The following is a 24,667-nucleotide window of genomic DNA, read 5'->3' as shown; positions in this document are numbered from 1 at the left end:
ACCCCTGGGCTGCCCTCTGCAACCCCCAGTACCCGTTGGCCTTCTGCTAGACCGCAGCCTGGGGCTTTCCAGGCTGGAGCCTCCCCAGCTCCTCTGCCTTTCCCCAGCCCTGCTCCATTCAGGTACCCTGTTCAGGTCCCTGCAGCCAGGTCCATCTCCCTCTACAGCTAGAAAGAGACTGCTGAGTTCCTGCCTCCCAGCCGCTTATATACAGCCAGCTGAGGCCTGATTGGGGCGTGGCCCAGGTGCGGCTGCTTCTCCAATCAGCCTAGTAGCTGCTTTCCCTGCCACAGCCCTCTCCTAGGGCTGTTTTAAGCCCATCAGGACAGGAGCGGGGTAACCACCCTGCTACACCTTGATCAATAGCATCTGTCCCCATCTTCAGCAGTACATAACCCCAAGTCAATTGTAGCCTAATTACTGCTGAAAATGCCACACCGCTTTTTATTTAATTGAGTGTGGTGAGTATGAAAGGTTTCCAAGGAATGTGGTTTGAGTTCACTTTACCTTAATTATGTAGATACATTCTCAAGACTTTCTAACTGAGTCCATAGAGGAGCCTTTCCCTCCAAAACAGGGTGCTGAGGTTACCTAGACCCATCATATTTTAAGGATTGATCTTTGAGTTACTGGTGATTCATACTGGTGCAAGATCAGAATCAGGCCAATTATACCCCAGATATATTATTCAATGTATTCATCTGTTCACAGTGCTGCAGACATCCCCCGACTGACGGTTTTTCCCCCTTCATCACACCCCAGTGCTGGAACTGCAGATTTGCTCCCGGTGTGCTGCCTTTCTTCTGGGGCTGTGTGAAAGGAACAGAAGTTCAAGTTCTCACTACAGTTTAATGGCTCCATAATTCTGAATGTGCCGTTAAAAGAATCATAATGAGAAAAGATGGCCAAGGCCACAGGCAGTTCTTGCTTATTGAAGTCTTGACCGTTTCTGTGCTGACCCAGTCAGTGAGATTTTCAAAGGCATTAAGGTACTTAAAGATGCAGCGAGGTGCCTAGTGAGATTTTTAAAAGTGCCTAATCATCTTAGGACCCAGATTTTTAAAAGTATTTAGGTGCTGCTGTGCCAAGCACTGCACTGCTTAGTCAATGTAGGTGCCTAAATCTCATTTTCAAAAGGGATGTAGGCACTTGGAGCCTAATTCACTTAGGTGTTGCAATGCTGAGCTCCACAATGCCTAAATTCTTTAAAATTCTGGGCCTAGTTGCCAAGATGCCACTGAAATCAATGGGAGGTAGGCCCTTAATTGTGTAAGTGCTTTTGAAAATCCCATTAGGCACCTCTATGCATGTTAAGACACCTAAATACATTTGAAACTCTGGTTATCTGGGCCAAGTTCTAGCAAAAAATTAACCAAGCCTCTCCCCCCTTGGGGCTGAACGCACATGATAGTCACACCACCTACGTCAAGACTTGACACAAGACCCTTGCTGTCCACCATGGGTTGCAACTCTACCGAGTGAGTTGGAGGAAACTATCCCAGTGGCTTAGCTAGCACATACCTGAATCAGTGCAATGCATTCTTCTCTGGGGGATGCTCTAATATGCATCTCATTGGCCTTGGCACCTGTCTCTCTACCTGAAAATTGCATCCCTATGTCTCTATCTGAGTCCCCCCATCCTGTGGCTGGAGTTGATGTATGACATGAAATCACTGCAGACAAGAAGGGAACTAGAAACATTGTTATCTGCTAGCACCCTTCTTCCTTAAGACTCTGTTGTGTCTCTAACACAGATATTTATTTTATCTTCACAATGGCAAAAAAATGGGTCATTTCAGTCCTGCAGCGTATACAGCCCTACATTCGTTTTGGCCAGAAAGTTACATTTGCAAATATTTTATAAACTGACAAATATGTAGCTTCTGAGTAAGAGCACTTTCCTTTTGGGGGCAAAGAGTGGGAAAAAATAAAACATATAGCTGTTCATGTTTATTTTTGGATAAGCTAATGTGCATCCTGGAAGGTAATTACTTTTTTACACAGGAGGAGAAGAATCAATTATGATAAGAGAGATTAGAATGTGCCCTGGGGTGGTTTTCATAGCATTTCTCTTGTTTATAAATGTTCAAATCCACTATGTAATGCTCAGTGTTCCTCTCAATCTTCCTGGCAATGGAAACAATCCTAAGGGTGGAATGGTTGCATGCCATGAGTTTCAAAATACCAAGCAAACTTGATTTATCTAGAAGACAGAAGGGATCTAATTGTTGCGCTACATTCCTTCATGGTGTGCAAAAAAAGTAAGGCAGCTTTGGCACAGTATGAATGTGTTGATTAGATCTGGTGGTTTTGTATCCATGTTCCTCCGATCAATTTCCCAAAGAATTAAGCTCTATAAAATCAATGGAATTTATACTGAGAGGAGAAGGGGAAAAAGTCACTTCTCTAAAACTCTAGGCTTCCTTAGAGAGACAAGGTGGGTGAGGTACTAACTTGTATTGGATAAGCTGAAAGAGACAAATTTTCCAGTGTACACAAAGCTCTTCCTCAGGTCTAGGAAAGGCTTTCTCGACAGTTACTTAAAAACACAATCAACTATAAAGACAACAGGTCTGATTCTCATTTCCACTGCTCTAGCAGTGAAAAGGGACCTTAGGTCGATTGAGAATATAATTTATGCCCACTTTAAGGCGCTGACAGAGTAGTGTAAAGTGGCCGCTGGGAATCAGCTCTAAAGGACTAGATTCTCCACTGCCTTGCCCCTTGAGGAGTCATTTGCACCTGTGCAAAGTGAGCATAAAACGCTGCTAAGCCAGAATGGTGCCGTTATGCACCATTTTGCCTGATTATGAATTGCCTTCCACCCTGTGAAATCCTTTACACTGCACTAAGTCAATGTGGGCAAAACATCAGCATTCTGACCGGTAGTGCTTTGTGTCCATGTTTTACTGACAGGTGACGTTGACTATGCAAGGACGACACAGCAGAGAACCAGGCCCACTTCATGTGTGTGTGTAAATGATTCCACAAGATGTACGGCCAGGGAGAATCAGACCCATTTAAATGCCACACAAACCATTTTTACCGTGCTGAGAGAAAATGGCATTTTATCTACCCCTGGATGGCTTAACACTTTCACTGAGAGCTCAAAGGACTGTATGGAATTCCCTCATGGCAGGCTTACCCTCAATCGCTATTACTCACTTTACTCTTTAAATCATTGACAGGAGATCTGAAGGAATCAGATGGGTTTTGTTGGGGTTTTTATTTTATTTTTGACCACTTTCACTTTAGGACATAGCCTTAAAAGTTGTTTCCTAAGATAAGGAGTTGAGTTACTGTTTCCCCAAAACATTTATATAGACAAGTGCGTCTAGAGATATATTAGTTGAGTGTATGGACAATCATTCCAGCCATGCTGTATATTGCTCAGCTGTGTCTTGAGTGTGTCAAATTAGATGTGCAGCATCCCCAAGAGAGTTCGAGTAAACCTGGAGAATTTCTAAGGGCACTTCAGTTTGCTTATAAAAATATCGCAGGCTCATGAAGGATGGGGTGTGGAGTATGCGAAAATAAAAGCCAATCTACTGTACACTGTTTATATCTATTTCTAATCCCATTCAGTTTTCTTGATGGAGAGCCAAGGACATTTTTTTTGCTGATAGTCAGGTGCAGAGATATTTTCCAGTGGTTTTGTCTGTTTTAATGCAACATTGCCTAGAGGTATAATAACACAAAGCTGACTATTTCTAGTGTGCTTTTTAAAGGCAAGACGTTTAAAACTGGCTTTTCAAGGGACTGCATGGCTCAGAGGATCATCATCCTTAGTTACTGTTGGAGTGAAAGTATTTCACCATCCTCAGAAACAGAACAGAAATATGCATTGAACACTTCTGGTTTTGCAGCATTATTTTTGGTAATGCTACCATCTAGTAATGGATGAATAACACTGTCAGGATTCTTTTTGACTAGTGGTAACATGTATCAGGCAACAAAGGTAAGAATAATTTTTTATTAATATTTTCTTGCCCCTAGTCTCTGGTCTGAATGACATCTTGGACAGAGAGAAGGGAAGGAATGTTGAAAGTAAAAGGAAATTGTCATGAACTCAAGAGCATACTTGAATGATTAAGGGGGTACACCATTTCCCTTAGCTCCATAGATTGCATCAATCTTTCTGCTGATGATAGGAGGGGCTTTGAAAGCCCAAGCTATGGCACTGGACATGATTGATTTTGCTTTCTAAAGACAACAGAGAAATATGGAATGGGGGAAAGAAGTGATATATTGTGTATCTTAGAAACAAATTCATCAGTCTTCTCTTGTTTGAAGGTCTACACCACCCACTCACAGTCTTTCCAGTTACCCTGATGTTAGCATTGAAGGATATATCATTCACACTCCAGTTTGTGAGATGCCCAAAGATATTAATATCCATGGGGAAAAGTCTTTATACAGAGCCTCCTGTTGGTGGTGGAAATGGTGCTATTAGTGATCTGATTGGAGTAGGTTTCAACTTTTCTCGAGCTCATCAGGGGAATGTGTTGTGAAGCCCACAGACAACAGACTAAGGATTTCACTCCCGGTGTCTATTATGTCTGCAATAGATGCATCATCAAAATAAGCCATTTGGATACGTCATGATTAGAAACATGATAATTTCATAGTTCTTCATTCTGGGAAAGTGAGAGTGAATGTGATGGATAAACTGACTCATTATAGTCCTCCCAAATTGGGATCTTGTTCAGAATGGCATTTATAATGTGACTGCAGTTGCTGTGTTCTCATTGTTCTGCCACCGACCCTGATGGTTTAGCAAGCCTGCTTCTGCAGAGCATGTGTATCCCTCATTGTATAACAGTGATTTATTCTGCAATTGAGTGATAGGGTAGGGCTTCCCAGCAAGGTGAGAAGTGTTCACAGTGCACAGATCCATTCTTTCCTTCCCCCATGTATTTTCACCATTAGAAAGCTGAAGAAAATAACACCATTCCTGGAAAATACTCTTTCGTGGTAGAAGAAAAAAATTAAATATGCTGGGTTCCTATTGGGGTATAAATTGTTTGTTTTCAACCAGACCTCTCGTCCACAGCCCCAAACTCCAACCTTGCAGATGCAGTATATGAATTAACATTATATTTTATGATTTATTTCCAGTAGTGCCCTCAGTGAGAAGATTAGGATTGGATTGACATCATTCTACCTAACTGTTTTCTTTCCAGTGATTTATCAATGCCTCTTGGATTGTAAACATGTTTGGTTACAAATCTAAAAATGACTTCTTCTTAAAGGGGACGTGCTACACACACATAAAAGTCAGACTTTTTTTATTAAGTAAAAAGAAGTCTTGAAAGGGGCTTTTTAATAGAAAGATTTTTTTCTGTTTGTTTATTTACATCAGAAATTCAGGTCTGGAGGACTCTGTGATGGCTGGAGAACTAGTAGGATAACACTGTAAGTACCAAGAAAGTGAAACCTGATTAACTGTAAAAGATTTTTATTCAGACTGCTTAAAGGCAATCTGCAAAGAAAAGAAAACTGGACTTTGCCCCATTTTTCTTCTTCATGATGTATAAGAAAGGATGTAAAGATGTTGGTAGTTTTTTTTTTAAGGGTTTTTTTCTGCTCCTTTTCCATTTTGAAATGCAGGTCTTGTATAGGCTGGAAGAGCATACTGACTGGAGAACTAGTGAAATGATGACACCAAAGAAGCCAAAAGAGTGAAAGTGGAGCAAATGAGAGGGGAAAAGACTTTTATCCAAACTGCTTCAAGCATTTTGGGTTTTGCTGGGGGGTTTTTAACACCTATTGTGGCAAAGTACCTTCTTCTTCTCCTCAGCAGGCTCAGTCCTTTTTAGCCTTGGAGACTCAGGCTTGGGCAAAGCAAATCCTTGTAGGTAGCACAGGGTCTGGCTATTCCTTCCCTCAGTCAGTCCCTTGTGCTTGTTTTTCTTCCCTTCTGGGGACAGAGCGCAGCCTTCCTTGCTGGAAGGGTTCAGAGCCTTGCTGCACCTAGCTTACTGGCAGCTTCTCTCACTCTCTCCCCCCTCCTTCCACGCTGGGGAGGGTTTAAAAAGGTCTCAAGCAGTTGGAGCCAGCTGAACCTAATTAGTTCCCTGGTAACCCCTTTTCCAGCTGCACCTTATTTCCCCGTGGTTATCTCTCCTCAGTGGATTGGGAGAGGCCTTTTAACCCCCTGGGACTAATTACTACCCCCCCCCTTTTGTAGCTGTTTGTCCTGGGTTTGCCGCACAATTTAATTCCAGTGACTAATTAATATTTTGTAAAAAGGTAGTCTTTCTCAAAGATTCAACATCATCACCCAGGGTATTAAGGTGTGGACCTCACAATAGACATCTCTGGGACCTCCCAGAAGTTCTCCAGCAAATCCAGGGAAGACCAGATTTGATATTTCTAAGGTTTAAAAAAGAACCAACAAACAAACAAACAAACACAAAACTGCAGAAGAAAAACATTTTCAGGCTTTTTTATTAGTAACAAAGAAGCAAAAAAGGACACGGGCCTAATCTATAATAAAATCTTTGTCAGTCACCTTTAAAACCCTGGATTTTTGTTAATACATTTTAATTTAAATGTTGGAAATACTCTTGGGAGAAAAGATCTTTATTTAAAAATCAGCATGCCCACCCCTATCCACTACGTTCTGAGAAAGCTCCCAATACCTATTTCTGAGACCTGTAACAATGGGAGCTCTGCTTGCATAAGGACTGAGAAAAGACTTCAGTATTTGCGGTTCAAATTGGGTTTGCATTTAGTTCCAGTGGGAACTATACTGTGACTACCGAATGCAGAAGAGACCCTGAGTTGAGATTCATGGGTCAGTTTCAGCTAATATGTTTTGAGACGGGATTAGAGGAAACAATATAATATGGAACCATCCGTTTACTTATATGAAACGTGAAGCTCACTTGATTAGCCAGCAGAAGGATTTTGAGTGATTTGGGAAGCACTCTGCTTTCTTGAACCCTTTAGGCCTTGTCAGTTGTCTTCTTAGTGGCAGTAATGGCTGTTATTTGCTTTGGCTTTGCATCAATACGTTGCTGTTAATACTACCATAAACATAAGAAGCAATGTGGTTTCTGATGGGAGTGCTCCATAACTATTTATCTGACAAAAAGGAAATGATCTTTAAGGATTCCTGATGTGGAATGTTGAGTTGAAAACATACATATATATACACACACACTCTCTCTCTCTCCTCCCCCCACTTCTCCTCCAGGAAGTGTTTCATGAAGAACAGTTCCTAGATATTCCTCAATCCACAGCTGACACCTGAACAGCAGAATGCAAATAACTCTGCAGTTGTTAACTAGGTCAAAGTTAAAAAAGAAATGTGCTACACTATATGAGGATTTTCTTGTTAATGTGACGGATGGCACCATTGCACATTTGAGGAGGCTGATATTTCACTTATATGACAAGCACCGATCTGACAGGGCCCAATGACTTTGTGCTGGAAGGCACAGTTATAGCCACATGTCATTTCCATCTTACTTCTGGTTGTTTTAGAAACCTAGCTATCTGGGTCTCACCATTTCCCATTGGACTTCCACATAAGGCCATTGGGGGATATAATTATTAAATTAGGGGCAGCACCAGGTGGCTCATCAATGTTTTTATTAAAGTACCTTTCCCTTTAGTTTGTTTGAGCCTTGCCAGCATTTTGTGGAGAACCCAATTCAATGTACTTTTTATGGGTTTCATTAAGATAATAAGCAGACAAAATATAAAACTAAATAAGCATATTACTTCCTAAATTACTCTACTTCCCTAACCAATTAAAAATCAGACAGTGCAGTGATTCAGTTCAGATCACAGTCAGCATCAAACTGATAAATAGATGAATTAACAGTAACATAAAATGGAATTAATACATTGACAAGAATATGGAATGAAATCAACACCTGGTCAAGACATATAATGTCTATAATAAAACCATGAGGTCACTGTAATATGTGAGGAGTCCTTATACATACTCATCCCAGACATGTAAGGAGATGTAGTCTCTTTCTCAGTCCTGAAATGCCACTAAGTGTTGATTGAAGGATGTGTTCCATTTCCCCCTCCCTGCTAATTTCTCTACTTTCAGTACAGCAATGGTCAGCCATTTGTGATTTCCCTTTTGGGCAGAGTGATTTACTCTGGACACCTTTAAGAACTCAGGGTGACACCTTTTGATGTGGGGTAGGATCTGCTTAGAATTTGGGTTGGTATATGATTAATAGGGCCTTTCTAATATAAATTTATATTCATGTGCTACTACCTAAACACATACACGCACATTCACCCTTCAAAAAAGTTAGAAAAATCAGTAAATTAACTGCAGGCATCCCCAGGACTGTGTTAAAATAAGAAACAAAAAGGAATAATGTTACTTATCTAAGAAAAAGGTTCTGCTCTTTGACTTGCTTGGTCTTTAGAGCTTCAGAGTCAGGGGTTACAGTGTAGGGAACTAGGTGGTATTGGCTGTGGTCAATACCATATGCTGGCCAATGGGATTCCTCTGGGCAGCTGGCTTGGCTGGTCTGTGGAAGTCTGGGTCTCCTCTTTCCTTAGGACTAGTCCAGGGAAAGTTGGGGCATCAGCCATTGTGATGACCTGAGAGGAACACCTCTTCCACCTTGACCTTGAGCTTTAAAGTTGTGATTTGAGCTTGTTACATCCCAGAGCACCTCCTCAGAGATTTTCTAAGCAATTTGGGGAATCACAGCTCTCACGCCCCAACAACACATTCCAAACCTGATTGTGTGGAGTCAAGCTTAATCTCTGGTCCCTTCTGGAGGCTCCCCTCCAACTGGCAGATGTTTTTCAATAACCATCCTAAATCACAAACATGGGCTTTATTTTCAAAAATACAAGAGCATGGGACCAACATGTGGTGCCTCCATGGAAAGGGCTTCAACCCTCTCCTCTACGTTAACGATGAAGGGGTTTATCTGGCTCCTAATCCACTAAGAACTCACCACTTCCCTGGATGTGATTTATGGCTTAGGGATAACTCTCATTGTTTGTAGCCCACTCACACATCTCACTCACTCAGCGCTTCTTAATATAATCTTAGGGTCTCTGGACCACAACAAAAAATTAGGGATTGACAGTGACTTAAATGGGTGAAAGGTTGCCTTTACTTTTACAGGGCCTAAGGATAGAAGGGCTTTTAAGATCTTGTTAACCTAAACCTGATTTCAGATAAAGCAAATTAAAGTTTTACACATTAAGCCACACTGCTTTAGGCCTGTATCCCTCAGAAGGCAGATGGAATTCAACATTCTCTATTCTCTTCCTCTCTACCTCCTCACTGTAATCCATCTCCTTTATCCCGGTTTTACTTCACCCGTAAAATTTCCTTTCCTCTTGAAAAGTCCTTTCCCTCAATTTCAAAATAAATGCTGGGCTAAAAGTACTTCGGCTATTGGTCTAATTGTGTTTTGCCTTGTTTTGAGCAGAGCAGGCACATTAGGAGAATCTTAGAGCACAGAACGGGACCATTAAAAAAAAACTTATTTACATTTAATTTCATTGAATTCCTTATGAGAGGGTTGAGATGTGAAAAATGGATGCGTATCACTGTGAGAGCCCTGTGATCCTCTCACTCAAAGCTGCTTGTATTAAATGGTGGTGCAATATGTGCCAAATTCTGCCTTTGACTGTCTCTGCACCACTTCCATAGATTCCAGTTGGGTCTTATGTGTAGTAGTTCCTGACACACAATCCTATCTCTGAAGACTAGGCGGAGATCACCTAATTTATATCATGTAGAACCACAAACTCACTTTTAACCTACACCAGTAGGAGTTAGTGAATGCTTTATTTGCTAAAAGATGAAAAACAAACACTTTATTGCTAAAAAGATACCAAGTCCCCACTGAAACAATTTTACTTACTATTGAAAATGATACAACCACTTTGGAATTAGGGTTGGTGCCAGTTGGTTGATCAAGGCTAGGATTAGGGTTGAGGTTGATCAGTTGCCCCAGAGTAGGGCTAGGAGTAGAGCTACTATTAGGGTTGGATTATTCTGCGGCCTTGGGATAGGGTTAGTGTTAGGGCTAGTAGGTGGACGTGAGCTAGCATTAGGATTCGGGTTACTGGGTGGCCTCAGGATGGGGTAGGATTGGGGCTACCTAGATGGACCTGAGGTAGGGTTAAGGTTAGAGCCAGTAGGTGGCCCCAAGCTAGGATTAGAGTTGGCCTATGTAGGTTTCCCTAACTAGGGTTAGGGTTGGGGCCAGTAGGCAACCCTGGGCTGGGCTTAGGTTTCATAGGTGGCCCTGGGTTAGGGATACTGTTTGGGCCAATTTTGTGGATCCAAGCTAGGGTTATGGTGGGGCTTGTTATGTGGCCCTGGGCTTGCATTAAGGTTGGTGCCATTTGGTGGACTTGAACTAGGTTTAGAGTTTGGACCAAGGCCTGTGATAAGATTGATATTTGATATCACAACATAGGACTTTTATATATATCCCAAATGTTAGGAAATAAAGTAGACCTATTCTACCTGTGAGGTTTTAAAGACTAAGGGCCACATTTACCCTTTGTTCCACATGCAGAACTGCCATTGCCAATAATGGGAGATGTACTCCTCCTCCCCTGCACAGACTCAGCCCTGCTGGTAGCACATTGAGAGATGGAGGGGGGGAGCCAAGTCTCTGTCCATTCCCACCTTTGCCTGCCCACACCCTGCACAGGACAGGGGAGTCATGGCCTTGAAGAGACTTCTCTCCCACATTGTGACTTGTGCGGTGTGTAGACAGTGCAGAGGAGCAAGGGAGTGCCTCTGTGTGGCTGCTCTGGGCAACCAATGACCTGTGAAATACACGTTGAATGCCATGTGAACTGTTGCTGGGAACACAATAGCTGTTGCATTTGTCTACACTTACTGGCATGCTAGAATTGAGTTAATGGGAAATTTACAGCCCATAAAGCACTGAATTAAATTTACATTTCTGCAACTGCATTGAAGACAATGAATTTGCATGAGCGTAACTGATGGCAAAATTTGGCCCACTGTATTTATCAGAATCAGTCTTCTAAAAGCAAAAGTAACTTCTCTTAGAAAGGTTATAGTATTGTATTTTAGAGGAGTGGACTCAAACGCTACAGTATCCCTGCTGTTAAACTGTGATGTTTTGGACTATTACTGTAGCATACCACACTGCAAATAAGGGCTAATCTAACAAAATAGGAGTGGCAGACGAGGAACAGAGGTTAATTTTCTGAACTCTACGTCAGATTTTGCTCTCAGTTCTATTGGTGCAACCCCAGTATAACTGACAATAGAACTTGAGCCTGCTTAATAATACTGGGCTCGGCTGTTACAGATTCTTGCTCATTCATCTATGTAGAGCATTGCACAGCAAGTACAAGAAAGGACCTCCAATAAACTCAAAATGGAACAGGCTGTTTGCAGCGCTGATGATAATCTAAAAAAACTCCAAGCAATATCATGCTCATACAAAATGAAGTCTTCAGAGCTATTTCAGTTGCTTCTTGAGGCACTCACATCTTAACCCATCAGTGGTCTAATCCTAAATTACATGTAATTGTGAGAGATAAGGGATTACCTCCTGAATATTGGGGGAAAGGAATAGAGTTTGTGTATCTGACGTCTATATTAGTGACACAGAACACTGAAAATATTTGAGCATAGTATGGATGACCTAAAATGTAAAGATTAGGCATAAAAATATAATCCAGCTAGCAGATGCTCCTTTTAAAATGTTTCCCCTTAGCAGAGAAACAAGCGATGGGGGGGAATAGCTCAGTGGTTTGAGTATTGGCCTGCTAAACCCAGGGTTGTGAGCTCAATCCTTGAGGGGGCCACTTAGGGATTTGGGGCAAAATCAGTACTTGGTCCTGCCAATGAAGGTAGAGGGTTAAACTCAATAACCTTTCAGGGTCCCTTCCAGTTCTATGAGATAGGTATATCTCCTTATATTTAATGAATGCAGAAAATGAAATTCTGTAATAGCACCATACAACTATAAGCCAAATGGTATAAAAGGGATCCTGGCAGGACTCAGAGCAGGAAGAAACAAACCAAAATATTTTGCACTTATGTAGTTTTTAACCACAAAATGGCTTCCAGATATTAATTAAACCTCCAACCCCTCCTGTGCAGGAGGTGAATATATTCATCTCTCTTTTACATATGGGAAAACTTTGGCTCAGAGAAGTGATATTACCCACTGGTTTTGTCTACACTAGGAAATTCCTCCTAAATATATGTCTCATCACTGCTACCACCAACTGAGCTCCATCCTCTTCTGTAACAGAAGAGGACAGAGCCTGTCTAATAGAATGATAGTGGAGCATCTCCTTGCTTAAATTTTCTCACTCAGGATTCCCTTCTAAAGGATTTTCCACACAAGGGTGTTTAATTAGCAAAGAGTGAATCTGAATGCAGGTTAAGTTGAACAATTAAACCCTGTGCCCTGCTCTGTCGGTGTGCTTGAGTTGCCTCCAGTCTAACTCCCTGTGTTCTGTTTTTCTGGTGTCCTCAATAAAAGTTCCTCCAGGGAACATTGGCCCTCCAGTTCCACTGATCATGATACATCTTCCCAATTTTACAAACATTTTAATATAAACATTCAAAACAAATAATTGATGCCCAGATCCCCACTTTGGCCTGAGGTGCTGGTACATAGCCAAGTTGGAGTCTTATCTTTACCACAGACTCAACTGGTTACTCAGGCTTTGACATAGGTCACTCCCATTGTGGTTGCCTGTTGGGGAAACTCTCTCTATCTGCGAGTCTAGCTCTCTGGAGTCCTCCCTCTTCATGGGGTTGGCCTCTGAAGAGTTCTCTCCCTCTCCATTCTGTGATAATCTCTGTGTCTCTGGGTTTGTGTCTGCTGGCTCATGTCTCCTGTTCCTTCGGATCACTTGTCCCTCTTGTGGAGTCACCTCTTACGACCCTGGGTGCCACTACAACCCTCACCACTCCTTTAGTCCATTCCATGTCTCTGTAATGGCTATATCCTTTCAAAGTGCCTGTCTCCAAGGCTGGTAAATCCTTGGCTGACTTGTCATACTCTAGTGCCTGCTTTCTCAGATCATTAGCCAGCTCATCTCAGTGACGTCTCCATCCCTCTGGCTGCAACAGGTCACCCCTCATTGGTAGCAGATTTTGGTCTTTTGTTCCATCAGTGTCTGCGCTGGGCTGTTTGGCACCCCTGATTGTACTATTACTGGGTGGCCACAGGTGTGCTGATGGAATTGCTTCACTCCAGATACCACAGCCATCGTACCGCTGTTCAGTCTCTGACAAGAGTCTGCTGGCATAAGCGACTGGCTGCTCCTGCAAAAGAGCTACACCCAATCCTTTCTCTAATGCATCACACTGGAGTGCCAGTTGCACTTCTGGCTAATAGTACTTCAACACAGGGGTATCCAATATCATTTGCATCAGCATGTCAAATGCTTGCTGTTGGGGACATACCCAGTCAACAGTCTGAGTTAATGTACGGGTTGTGGTACTGCAGCCAGGTGTGGACAGAATTTGGACAGAAAATATATTACTTCTATGAAGCACAGTACCCCTTTCACATCCACTGGAGCTGGCATGTCTATAACTGCTTTGATCTTCTTGGGCTCTGCTGTCAGTCCCTCTGCTGTGAGCAGATGTCCAATATATGTCACCTCACAAGTCACGTTTTTTTCTGGGTTGAATTTTATGTTCTTGTCACTGCATCGCTGAAGAAGAGCTTATACTTCTCTGTCATGGTCTCCTTTGGCATCAGTATCATTACTTCTTTTGCCTACAATGAGGATACCATCTGTAAATATTTTCACACCAGTCAGTCCTGTCAGCAATTGAGTGAGTCTTCTCTGGAACACCTCTTATGTCCTTCAGCATGCTCAGCCATCTGTAGAGACCAAATGGTGTTGCAAAGGTTGTCAGCGTCCTAGACTCTTTATTCCGGCATATATGCCAAAACCAGTTCTTTGTATCACAGATCGTAAGGATTCTGGCTCTGGAGAGTTCTGGCAAGATGTCATCAATTATAGATAGTGGCATCTTTTCAGTCGCTTTGGGTCTATGCAGCTGCGTAATTTTCCTGATGGCTTCTATACCACACCATGCTGCCTACCCAGGCTGTACTGGCCTCTACCAGTGGTATGAGACACCTATAATCTCAGACTTTCTAGCTCCTTGCATACTGGATTACATATTGCCACTGGAATTTTCCTTTGTGATAAGTTCCGCTATGGGGTCTACTTCCAGTGGCAGTTTTTCTTCAAGGCACCTGTCAACTTTGAAACATCCCCATAGGCTTTTAAAATTGTCTCCATAGTTCAGGGGACTCCCTTTTGCTTCTGAAGCAGCAGCTATAAAATTCTGATGCTGCACTCTGATCAGATCCAAGGCTTGTATGGCCGAATTCCCCAGGGGGCACTTGAGAGACTCGCTGATTCAGGACAGGTTACTCTCCTGCTGTTGTCATCCTCCCCCATGGCTGGGTCTGGGAACAGCTTAAACTCTTCCTTCCACTGGGCCCATCGCTGGACTAGGTTTGGTGTTGCAAATCCAGGGCTCTGGGTGGCTTCAGACCGAGTGCCATGGCTCATGCTGCCAGCTGCTGCACTTCAGAGAACTCACCGCTCAGATGCCACCACCATGTTTCATTAGCAAAGAGTGAAGCTGAGTGCAGAAGAGTTGAACAAGTGGAAATTCATTAAAACCTGTGCACTGTTCTGGTCACATGGCTGAGTTACTTCCAGCCTAACTCCTGCATTTCTTGTTCTCCTGGTGTCTCCTCAACAATAGCTCCTCCAGGGAACATGAGCCCTCTGACTCCATTTCCACTGATTGTGATACAGAGGGGACAATTCAAGCCAACAACTAACACAACCTCAAGAATAGAGAGGAAATGCCCAATTTGTGGCACTTAGAATGTTTTGCAGGAACATCTCTGGTCTGATGCACTTTTGATGAATCACAGGCAGGGTTCTGATGGAAGCCTGCCTCATTTTCTTGTGGGCTGCTGGAGACCACAGGTGGACTGCTCCAAGCCAGCACCAGCCAGTTAGGGTGGAAGCAGAGCTTCCAGTATCTGAGGACAGCTGGGTCCCTATGCTGCTTAACTCCCAAGTTGGTAGCCCTGAGAGCCTGGAACGAAACTATATTTCCAAATACTGACATTTCCCATGAACCAGAAATCCCGAGTTTCAGCCAGCTCTACTCAATACCATTGTACGCTTATATTCATGTATAAGCAGAGTACACTCTTAAAAGCACCTTTGAAGAACATTCCTTTTCATTGAAGCAACTGTCACAGGATTATCTGTCATGGCTTCAGAGTGGTAACAGAGATGTCTTGTCTTGACAATTCTCCCAGAAAATGAAGAGAAGATTGGAGACTCCCTGAGCACCATATCTCTACAGAAAAATACGAGATATCCTGACTGTTATTGATTGAAAAGATATATTGTTTGGGCATCATATTCTCATCATTTTTAAAAGAAGTGCCTAGAATAATAAACCAGCCATTGATTCAGGAAGTTATTGTGTCAGAAACAATATTATAAAACTGGGAGCATACGCAATTTTTTTATACTCCAGATCTCTCATTTTTCACAGTGCAACAGCGTTAGTTGATAACAAAGCCTGTCGCATCTGGTATGTTCATGAGAAATAATAAATGTGATAGTCACATGCATTAGTTCTAGCAATGGCAAATGAAGAAGGATTATAGAATAGAATGAAAGTAATGTTTGTGACTGAGGACATAAGGGAACTGAAGAAAGAATTGCCAGAAAGCACTGGCAACTTCGCTTTACATGAAGGCAAGATGGAGATAGGGAAATGATATTTTTTGTATACAGCAGTGGCTGCAATGAACTTGGACTCAGAGAAGCTAGGTTTTAGTGGCTGGCTCTGACACTGGTTTAGTGTGGGTGATTTGGGGCAAGTCACCATCTCTCTGGGGTTCTCAGTTTTGTACATTTGTAAAATGGGCACGATAAAATGTCGCTGTCTCTATAAAGTGCTTTGAGATCTATGGATGAAACAAACTCCATGAGTGCAAAGTGTAAGTATGCAGCTTTGGACTACTCCATATATAAAAGCACTAGAGTTGAGCTTTTTATTATTTGTTCATTTATTTTAGTGCCTGGCACCATAATCATCTTTTACAGGAATGAATGGCCTATGGCGTCCCCAGCCAGCCCTGATAACAATGGACATTCCACTGAAACACAACTTTATTCCATCATAGGTTCAGTCTCTGTTGCTCCCCAACCCTTGATCTGCTGGTCACTAGAAAAAAGATGGCTGCTGAAGCTTCTGCCTCTTCCCCTGTGGTCCTTAACTTGCTTGAGATTTAAAGCCATCGGAATAATATTTTAAAATTCGCGATAAATATTGCGTTATATTTTTGAATTTGGGGACAGTAAAAGGCTAACTCAGCAGGTGCTCAGCCCTGGTGTGAGAATCGGAGGGCTGTCAATGATTTCTGCCATTTTGGAGAAGTTTTTGTTACTGTTAAATTTCCTTTGGAGCATTTTTAGTAAGGCAGGGCTGGTCTTGGTCGGAAGATTTAATGGCATTTTTATTGCCACTCCTTTTTTCTGAGCTGATCTTGAAAGGGTCCCGTGCATGATATATGAATTCTCTTCTCTTTGTAGAACTGACATCAGATAAAAAGAAAGCAGAGCACATTTTAAAAATGAGCCTTTAAGCTGGCGTGAGGGAGAAAGCGTTTAAGATGCCTGGAAGTTGCACAAGCAACAGAAGAAGCAAAAACATTTTGATTTCTCTAGTGCAGCGGTTCTCAACCCACTGCCTGCAGGCCACACGCAGCCCAATTAGCACATAGCTACAGCCCAGCTCAGCTGTGTGTGAAAGGCCGACCCGTGCGTGGCAGGGGTCCTGGGTTCAAGGTCGGGGTCCAGGCTGCCACTGCCCTCCCACCCGGCCCCTGCGGCCCAGGTAACACATTGTGGGCCACATATGCAGCCCACAATGCGCAATAAGTTGAGAACCACTGCTCTAGTGGCTCTGGGTTTGCTTCAGTGTGAGGGTGGGGAAATAAACTCCTTCTCCCCTTTCTGCTTTTTATTATATGGAATAAAGAGAAGAAATATTTTATAAGATACTTCCCCTCCCACATAAAAAAAAGTCACTGCTGATCTTTTTTAGGAAACATACTACTCATTACTATGGAAGTTACTGTAGAAAACATCCAGTCAGAACCCTTGTCTGAGGCCTTAAATGTAAAAAATATGGCAAGGGACTCTTCCATGTCTTTTGTTCCATTGGATTTTAAGCACAACCGGTGATTTAGACTCCTCTGAAATCATAGATTAAAAGAGGAAAAGGAAATGAATGATTTCTGTTGTTTTTCTGTAGAATTTTTATTTTCTTCTCTATAATCTTGGTATATTACAATAGCATTTTTGAGTGGTCCTGGGAAACAGCACCCTGCAGTCTTCCTTAGATCATCACCATACCAACTGTTGTCCAGTGACTAGGGGGGTGTTAAAAGTCAAATGAAAGCAAACGTGTTTCCTCTGATTTTCCTTTCCAGTATCCTCCTGTGTCAATCTGTCTCTCTCAAATAAATGTCCCGCACCACGGACATCTGCTGCTCCTTCTGGGGCTTTTATTCTTAGCCCTCAGGCAGGTCAATCCATCCATTTGAATTACCTGCTCCTGCAAATTTAGCCATCTCTTATATGGGGAATCTGTTACAGAGCCTAAGATAGGTGAACAAAATCCAAGTCAATATGTACAAAAAATAATGGCATTAAGTCCCTCCTAAAGGGTAATTCAAATTCAGTCTGACTTTTGTCACAGGTTAGTTTGCCTTCTGTAATTAATCACTGGCTGATTACTTCCCTTAATGTGGGTTTTCAAAGTGAACTACAGTTAAAAAGCTATAGTAGAAGAGGAAGGGATTATCTTGTATTTATAAATTGGTCAATTTCTTTTTTTCCCCCCCCTTTGAACAGTAAATCATCATTTGACTCTTCCCAGATCTGTCTTTAGGTGCTGAGAGAGCTCCTGAGAAAGGACTTTCCACCAGCCCCCTTCACCAGTGCATTCATGAGAATACTGGCTTTTGGATGCCAGCAGTCCTTCAGGTTATAGTTCAAATACTCAGGAGAGAATATAAGCTTTTCTCAAGCGCCTGCCCACTCTCTTTGTAGGCAGGAGGCCTAGGTTTTAGTGCTGGCTCTGCTATTGACTTGGTGTGTGTGATGTTGGGCAAGTCATTTTTCTTTTTTCCTGGTCTCAGTTTATTCCTCTCTAAAATGGGAATGATACTGCTTGACCTTTAAAAAGAGCTTTGAGATCATGGATGAAAAGCACCCTGTAAGAGCTAAGTCTTGTTATGCAGTTTTAGTGGTGAATGGATAGTTAAAAGGTTTGGGTATGTGCAGGAACCTTTATTATGAAAGTGACTTTGCCATGTCAAATCTGAACTCATCTGATGGGCAACAGTAGGACCCATGAACAGGTCTGGGTATAAGATACATTTTTTTGGAAATGACTCAAAGAGCACATAACTGTCTCCTAAATGTACATGTGACTTGGGGATTAATAACACTATAAAACACCAAATCTCACTTCTCCAGGGAGACTCTATGAATAACAAATAATACTGTCATCTTCAGATTACTCACCACAGTGAATCTATTTTCTAATCAATCTCAGAGGCCTGGTCTACTCTTAAATGTTTTACGGGTATAGCTATGTTGGTTAGGGGTGTGATTTTTTTTTAACCAATAAACTATGCCGTAAAAGCCCAAGTGTAGATGCAGTAATAACGATATAGCACTTTTATATCGATCTAACTGTGTCGATACTAGGAGGGTTTTGCTGGTTTAACAATACCAGTATAACTATAACAATAAAACCCTCCTGGTGTAGACAAGTCCTTAGTGAAATGACATGGCTAGAACTAAGGTCGTGGGTTTTCCATGTTAGCTTGAATGCAGAACTGGTAGAGTGTGAGTGAAAAGTCCCAAAGAAATCCCACAGGAATATTTTCGATCAACTATGAGTTTAAGAATAACTCCACCAAGGGGGATGAAAAAAACCACAAGGCAAAAAGCAAGCACTTATGCCTCCATCCTGCAATGAGCTCGGATTGGATATGGGGATAGGGCCCTTAATATACATTCTGTTCCGAAAAGTTTCTGAATAGAAATTTTCTGAAAGCAATAGGCTTGCCCAGCTGTAATTGAGGGCAGCATCTGGTTGCAGAATATTTATTATTGATGCTGATGCACAAGCCAGAAAGAACTTGGCTTGAGTTTTGAATCCTAAGGCTGTTTGTAGGACTGGTGGTTAGAAAAAAACATCTTTTTACTTGTAAACTAAGCACTTTTGCTATGGAGTCACTCAGGCACCATAAATGTAGAATCCCATGAGCCCATTTCTTCAAAGTCATTTTCAGAGTAGAACTGAACATTAAAGTGTCATTTTTGTTCTGTGATCAAAAGTGTCTCTCTCCCTGACTAGTCTCAGATATTTTACAACTGCCCACCTTTCCTTGACAACAAACAACCTCACCAAAAGTGCATCCAGCTTCCCACCAGTCGTTCCCTGTTGGAACGTCACATAACCACATGCATTCGCATGCCGAGCCCTTCACACACACACACACACACACACACACACATATTTGCATGTGCCTGCCTGCGTGCACAAATGCATATGTTCACTTTCAGGCACACATGCAAACACACACACACACACAGAGTTTTACCACCTCTGTTTCTTCCTGCCTATCTGGTCTCCAAATCATTTTTTAAATGCTGCCAAGTGCTCTTTTGAGTCTGCCAAAAGCTGAAAAAAGCATTTGGAAAAGCAGCAGCTTGGGAATAGAAGACGCTCGGAGTAACTGTTAATTATGTAACGCTAGCACTAGGGCTCACGTGTGACCAGTGACTGTTTTACCGAGGGATACAAAAAACAGAAATGGCCTCTTAGAGCACAGTTAAGCATTAAAATCTTGCCTGTCTTAAAAAAAAATGTAAAATCCCCCTCTCTTCCTGACCTGCATACGGAACTGGTCCGGAATATGCCACAGATCTCCACAGCCGGGATCAGCAGGAGAACTGTCCCCAAATCTAGAAATGTTTCCTTCAGACTTTAGTTTACCGATATCCAGCTTCCTATCCTGACACCCTTACTCACGTCTGAGTAGCATTTTGCTCTGGGAGAGAAAGCGTGGAGTGTCTTTTAAGCTCTCTGATAAAGCTTAAACCTAACATCCAGGCCAGCTCAGCTGACCAATAGACAGAGGACAAGGCTGTATCCCCACCCATTGCCTACACCCTCACACTGTATTTGAAATAGCTCGTGCCCCATCTCTGAACAGAGGGAGTATGACTGTGCTTGGCCCTTTAGAGGTGGCTTAACTGGGGATAGCTGCTTTCACTTTGTACCTACATACCCATGTCAGGTTTAGGCCCAATTTAGCCCTATTTGCAAGGCTGCATAAATGGCAGATTCTGGGCCTGGCGCATTAACTGTGTGACTTCGTGCCCGCCCCTATTTGGAAGGCTGATTATCAGAACGCCTTGATGGGAAAGACTAGCCTCATGGTTAAGATACGAGCTTGGGACTCCGGAAATCTGGTTGCCATCCCTGGCTCTGTCATAGGCCTCGGTTGGTGTTTGGGGTAGAGGTACACGGCGTTTCTTCTTCTTTCCCAACAGGTTTTCATCTTGAGTAAAAAAAACAAAACAAAACAGGTCCATCCCTGTAAAAGGCTATTCACTAGCTTGCCACGGTGCACTGCAGCTTGCTCACTAGGAGCCCAGAGGAAAATGGAGGGGCATATTGGCCATGCAGCTCCCGGGAATGACCAAAGAGGGACATTATCCCAAGTGCATGATGATCACTGTCCAGGAAAAGCCTCTGCATCTTTGTCCTTCTAACCTTTTCCCTTTTTCTCCCTCTCCAGTTTGTTGCTCAGCCAAACTGCCAGCAGCTGTTAGCTACACTTTGGTACGACGGCTTTCCAGGATGGAGGCGGAAACACTGGGCAGTCAAGCTCTTGACCTGCATCACCATTGGACTGCTATTTCCTGTGCTTTCTGTGGCATATTTAATTGCACCTAAGAGCAGGCTGGGACTGTTCATTAAAAAGCCATTTATAAAGTTTATCTGCCACACCGGTTCTTACCTTACCTTCCTCTTCATGCTACTTCTGGCATCGCAGCACATTGTCAGGACTGATCTCCATGTGCAGGGGCCACCTCCCACCGTCGTTGAATGGATGATCCTACCCTGGGTTCTAGGTAAATCAGAGGAAACACAAATATGCCTGGGCCTCAACTGGCATACGCTCAGGATAACTGCATGTGGATTCATCGCTAGTCTCGGTGTTATCTGCATGTAAATAGGTTTGGCAACCAAATTCAGAAACTTCATTAACTGCTGCCCTTTTTCTGGAACTATAGGACTGGGGCTGTTTTGTTGTTTTTATTGCCATCTACTGTGTCTTTTGGCATAGCCCTCAGGAAGCTGCACCAACCTGGGGTAGCCGCGAGAGATACTGTGGCCCTTTGATGCACACTTCCTTCCTCGCTTCCCCTTTGCTCTGAGTGGAAAAGGGGCATCATAACTGGTTGTTGGCCTATATCAGCAACAAATTGTGACACTCTTATCCTGGCTGGTGCATGGGGGAGGCAGAGCTAAGAGTCTGCTCCCTCGTTGCTCATTCCCCACCCATCCCGATATTTAGGTGTTTGTCCCGCATCCCGACCAATCTTTTTTTTTTTTTTTTTCTCCGCCGGCAGCACTCGGCTTTTTTTTTGCTCCGCCGCGGACTCCCCCCCACCATGTGTCCCGATATTTTCTCCCTCTCATCTGGTCACCCTACCCACCCATCTACACTTGGGGGGAGTCAGCAGGCACAGTGCCCACCTACTCCTGTGCACAAAATCCCAATGTAACCTGCACATGGGGCATCCCCCAGTGCTGGCACATAATCCAAGTCACAGTCTAGCTCTCCAATATGAACCAGGGAGAGCTGGTTATTGAAATGTCAAAGTAGAAGCTGCCTATTCCAATATGATTAGTGCAGCCCTAATTGTAAAGAAAAACAGGTGACAGCTTCCCCGTTCTGTATGTTTCACAAAAGCAAAGAATAAAGACGATATGGTAGCATGGGACCCAGCTTAAAGAGCCATCAGAAGTGTAAGAGCAAAAAAACCACATTTTGATACATGTTTGATGAGTCAGATTCATTTCCGCTTTCAAGCTGAGCTGCCTTGAGCTCAAATGCACACTGTGGCAAATAAAACCTCGTAGACTCACATAGGAAACACAAGCTCTCCTTTCATTAGGCTCACATCTGGCTTCTTTTACTCTACCTTGCTCCTGTGTTAAAATGTACCTGCTCCCATGTACCATTGTCTTAGGCTGGAGTCTCATTCTGAGGTTCCCTTAAGAGAAATCTGCTTCTCCTGATGAAAACAGGCTATAGGGCCAAGAAGAATATCTGCCAAGGATTATATGGGCAGAGGGCAAATTCCACACTAGTGTTCTTGCCGGCTACCCCTCTCAGTTCCAGCAAGCCACTCCTGCAAGATCAGGTGCTTCACCCAATTTAGAGGCCATGTGAATACAACTGCTTTTAAAAGGTATAAAATAAGAGAGAGTTGTTGCCTCACTCCCCCCCCCCACCAAATGTGACATCGCAAAGCCACTCATGATGCAGCTTCCCCCATTAAGTCAACCCTTATACATTGCTTTATCCTGCATTGTTGCCATGAAGATGCCATCTTCCTGCTCTATAGCTGGCACGTACAATCAGGTCCAGCGTTTCAAACCTGGACTTATTTTAAACTGAGCCCTAAGGTTCTGGGCCCAGCACGTTCACTTTGGGCCCGTCTTTGGATCTAGACTGTTCTCAGTGGTACCTGATGACAGAACAAGGAGTAATGGTCTCAAGTTGCAGTGGGGGAGGTTTAGGTTGGATATTAGGAAAAACTTTTTCACTAGGAGGGTGGTGAAGCACTGGAATGGGTTACCTAGGGAGGTGGTGGAATCTCCTTCCTTAGAGGTTTTTAAGGTCAGGCTTGACAAAGCCCTGGCTGGGATGATTTAGTTGGGGATTGATCCTGCTTTGAACAGGGGGTTGGACTAGATGACCTTCTGAGGTCCCTTCCAACTCTGATATTCTATGATTCTATGAGAAGGGTGATTTGTAGAATGGTCAAGCCCTGGCTTAGGACTCAAAGGAGTTCAACTCCTGGCTGTACCACAAGCTTTGTGTCTCACCTGGGACAGGTCGGTTAACTGGAGCTGACCGGAGCACCACAATGAGGTTTCAAAATTTGTTTTCGGTCTGCACTGGAATGAAAACCAAACCTTTCCGCTGTTTTAGTGTGTGGGAGACCCAGATGCAAGGCCTGGCTCCTCCTGTTTCCACAGCAGAGCTTTTTAGCCTAGATCATTCCAAATCAGGGACTTGTACCTGTCTAGCCTCCATCCCAGGTCAACCGAATAACCTCCCCTCCCCCCAGATATACGGGTTTCTCTTGCTTGTTCTCTCCCCAGACCCAAAAGCCTTCCTGCTGAAACTTTTATGGAAACCGATACATCTCCACAACATTTTTTGACTTCAACAAAACTGCATATTTCACTGAAATGAAATTTAATCAAAAATGTTCTGCCGAGCTCTGCATTTAATTTCTCTGTGCCTGAGTTTGCCAGGTGTAAAGTGGAGATGTGATCAAACGTCCCTACCTTGTTGTGTTGTGAGGATAAATTAGTTGGGGTCAGATTCTGTCTGCTTTCTCTATCCTCTTTGTGCTGCTCTGGTGGCATAGAGGAGATGCTGAGTTGCCCTAACATGGCATCTGGGAATTCCCCAGACACAGTGGGAATCCCTGGAAAAGGTTCCTGGATGAACTGGGGCGAACAGGTGAATTAAGGTGTTCTTGTCCCGTCCCATGTTCTGTGCTGAGCACAGTGTTTATAGCGCTATTCTTCTTTCGAGGGATGAACCTAATGTATCAAAAATCTCCATCTGCACCACCATCCAGTCTTGAGCAAGAAGGTCTCCCAAGTCCCTCAATCTGCAGTGGGCCAGGAAAAGACAGTCAGGTTGCAGCACCGGAAGGGGAGCGTGAATAATAAATTAATAACAAGTATCTCTTCAAAAACCCATCTTTAGGCTTACATGCTCAAACAGCTCTTTTGTTCTAAGACTAGAAATGGTTGGATAATTTCAAACATTTCAAAATCTGGACAAAATACTGCCACATTCTTTTTCCAAATAAAACCAAAAATGTTGCTTCTATGTTTTACCAGGCTTACTGCTATTTAGGACAATTTTTAGAAAATTCAAACTGCGCATGAAAGGATGGGTAAAGGACAGAGTTGCAAAAATGTTAACAAACTTTCTTCCCATTGTGACCAACTCTACCAAAACCACAGGAGAGTTTGTGCTACTTCACACAGGCTGTCCCCGCAGCTCTCACACAGCCCGAGCCTCATTCTCTGTACTCTACAAACAATAGGAATTAGCAAATGTGCAACTGAAATGTACATGTGAGCACAAACCTTGGAATAAACAGCGAACCCATCCCTTTTTACTACCACTTCCCACACCCCCAACTTCATGTTTAAATTATATGAAATTCTATGGAGAAAAACAGACCTTCAAATAAGATGCTGATGTGTCTGTAGGGAAGAATTTACTATTTTAGTGTCCTTTTT

At 43.0% G+C, this 24,667-nt stretch overlaps 1 protein-coding gene across 1 annotated transcript in view; it reads left to right on the top strand.

Annotated features, from left to right (window-relative positions):
- The window catches only part of TRPC5 (transient receptor potential cation channel subfamily C member 5), a 94,927-nt gene that overhangs the window by 32,320 nt on the left and 37,940 nt on the right, over positions 1–24,667 (top strand). Inside the window, exon 3 of the mRNA XM_054040192.1 lies at positions 20,901–21,237. Coding sequence (XP_053896167.1) covers positions 20,901–21,237 — 337 coding nt within the window. The remainder of the gene's footprint in view (positions 1–20,900; positions 21,238–24,667) is intronic.

This window comes from Malaclemys terrapin, chromosome 9, assembly GCF_027887155.1.
Source record: "Malaclemys terrapin pileata isolate rMalTer1 chromosome 9, rMalTer1.hap1, whole genome shotgun sequence".
Taxonomy (NCBI): domain Eukaryota; kingdom Metazoa; phylum Chordata; order Testudines; family Emydidae; genus Malaclemys; species Malaclemys terrapin.
This window is presented reverse-complemented; position numbering and strand designations above follow the sequence as displayed.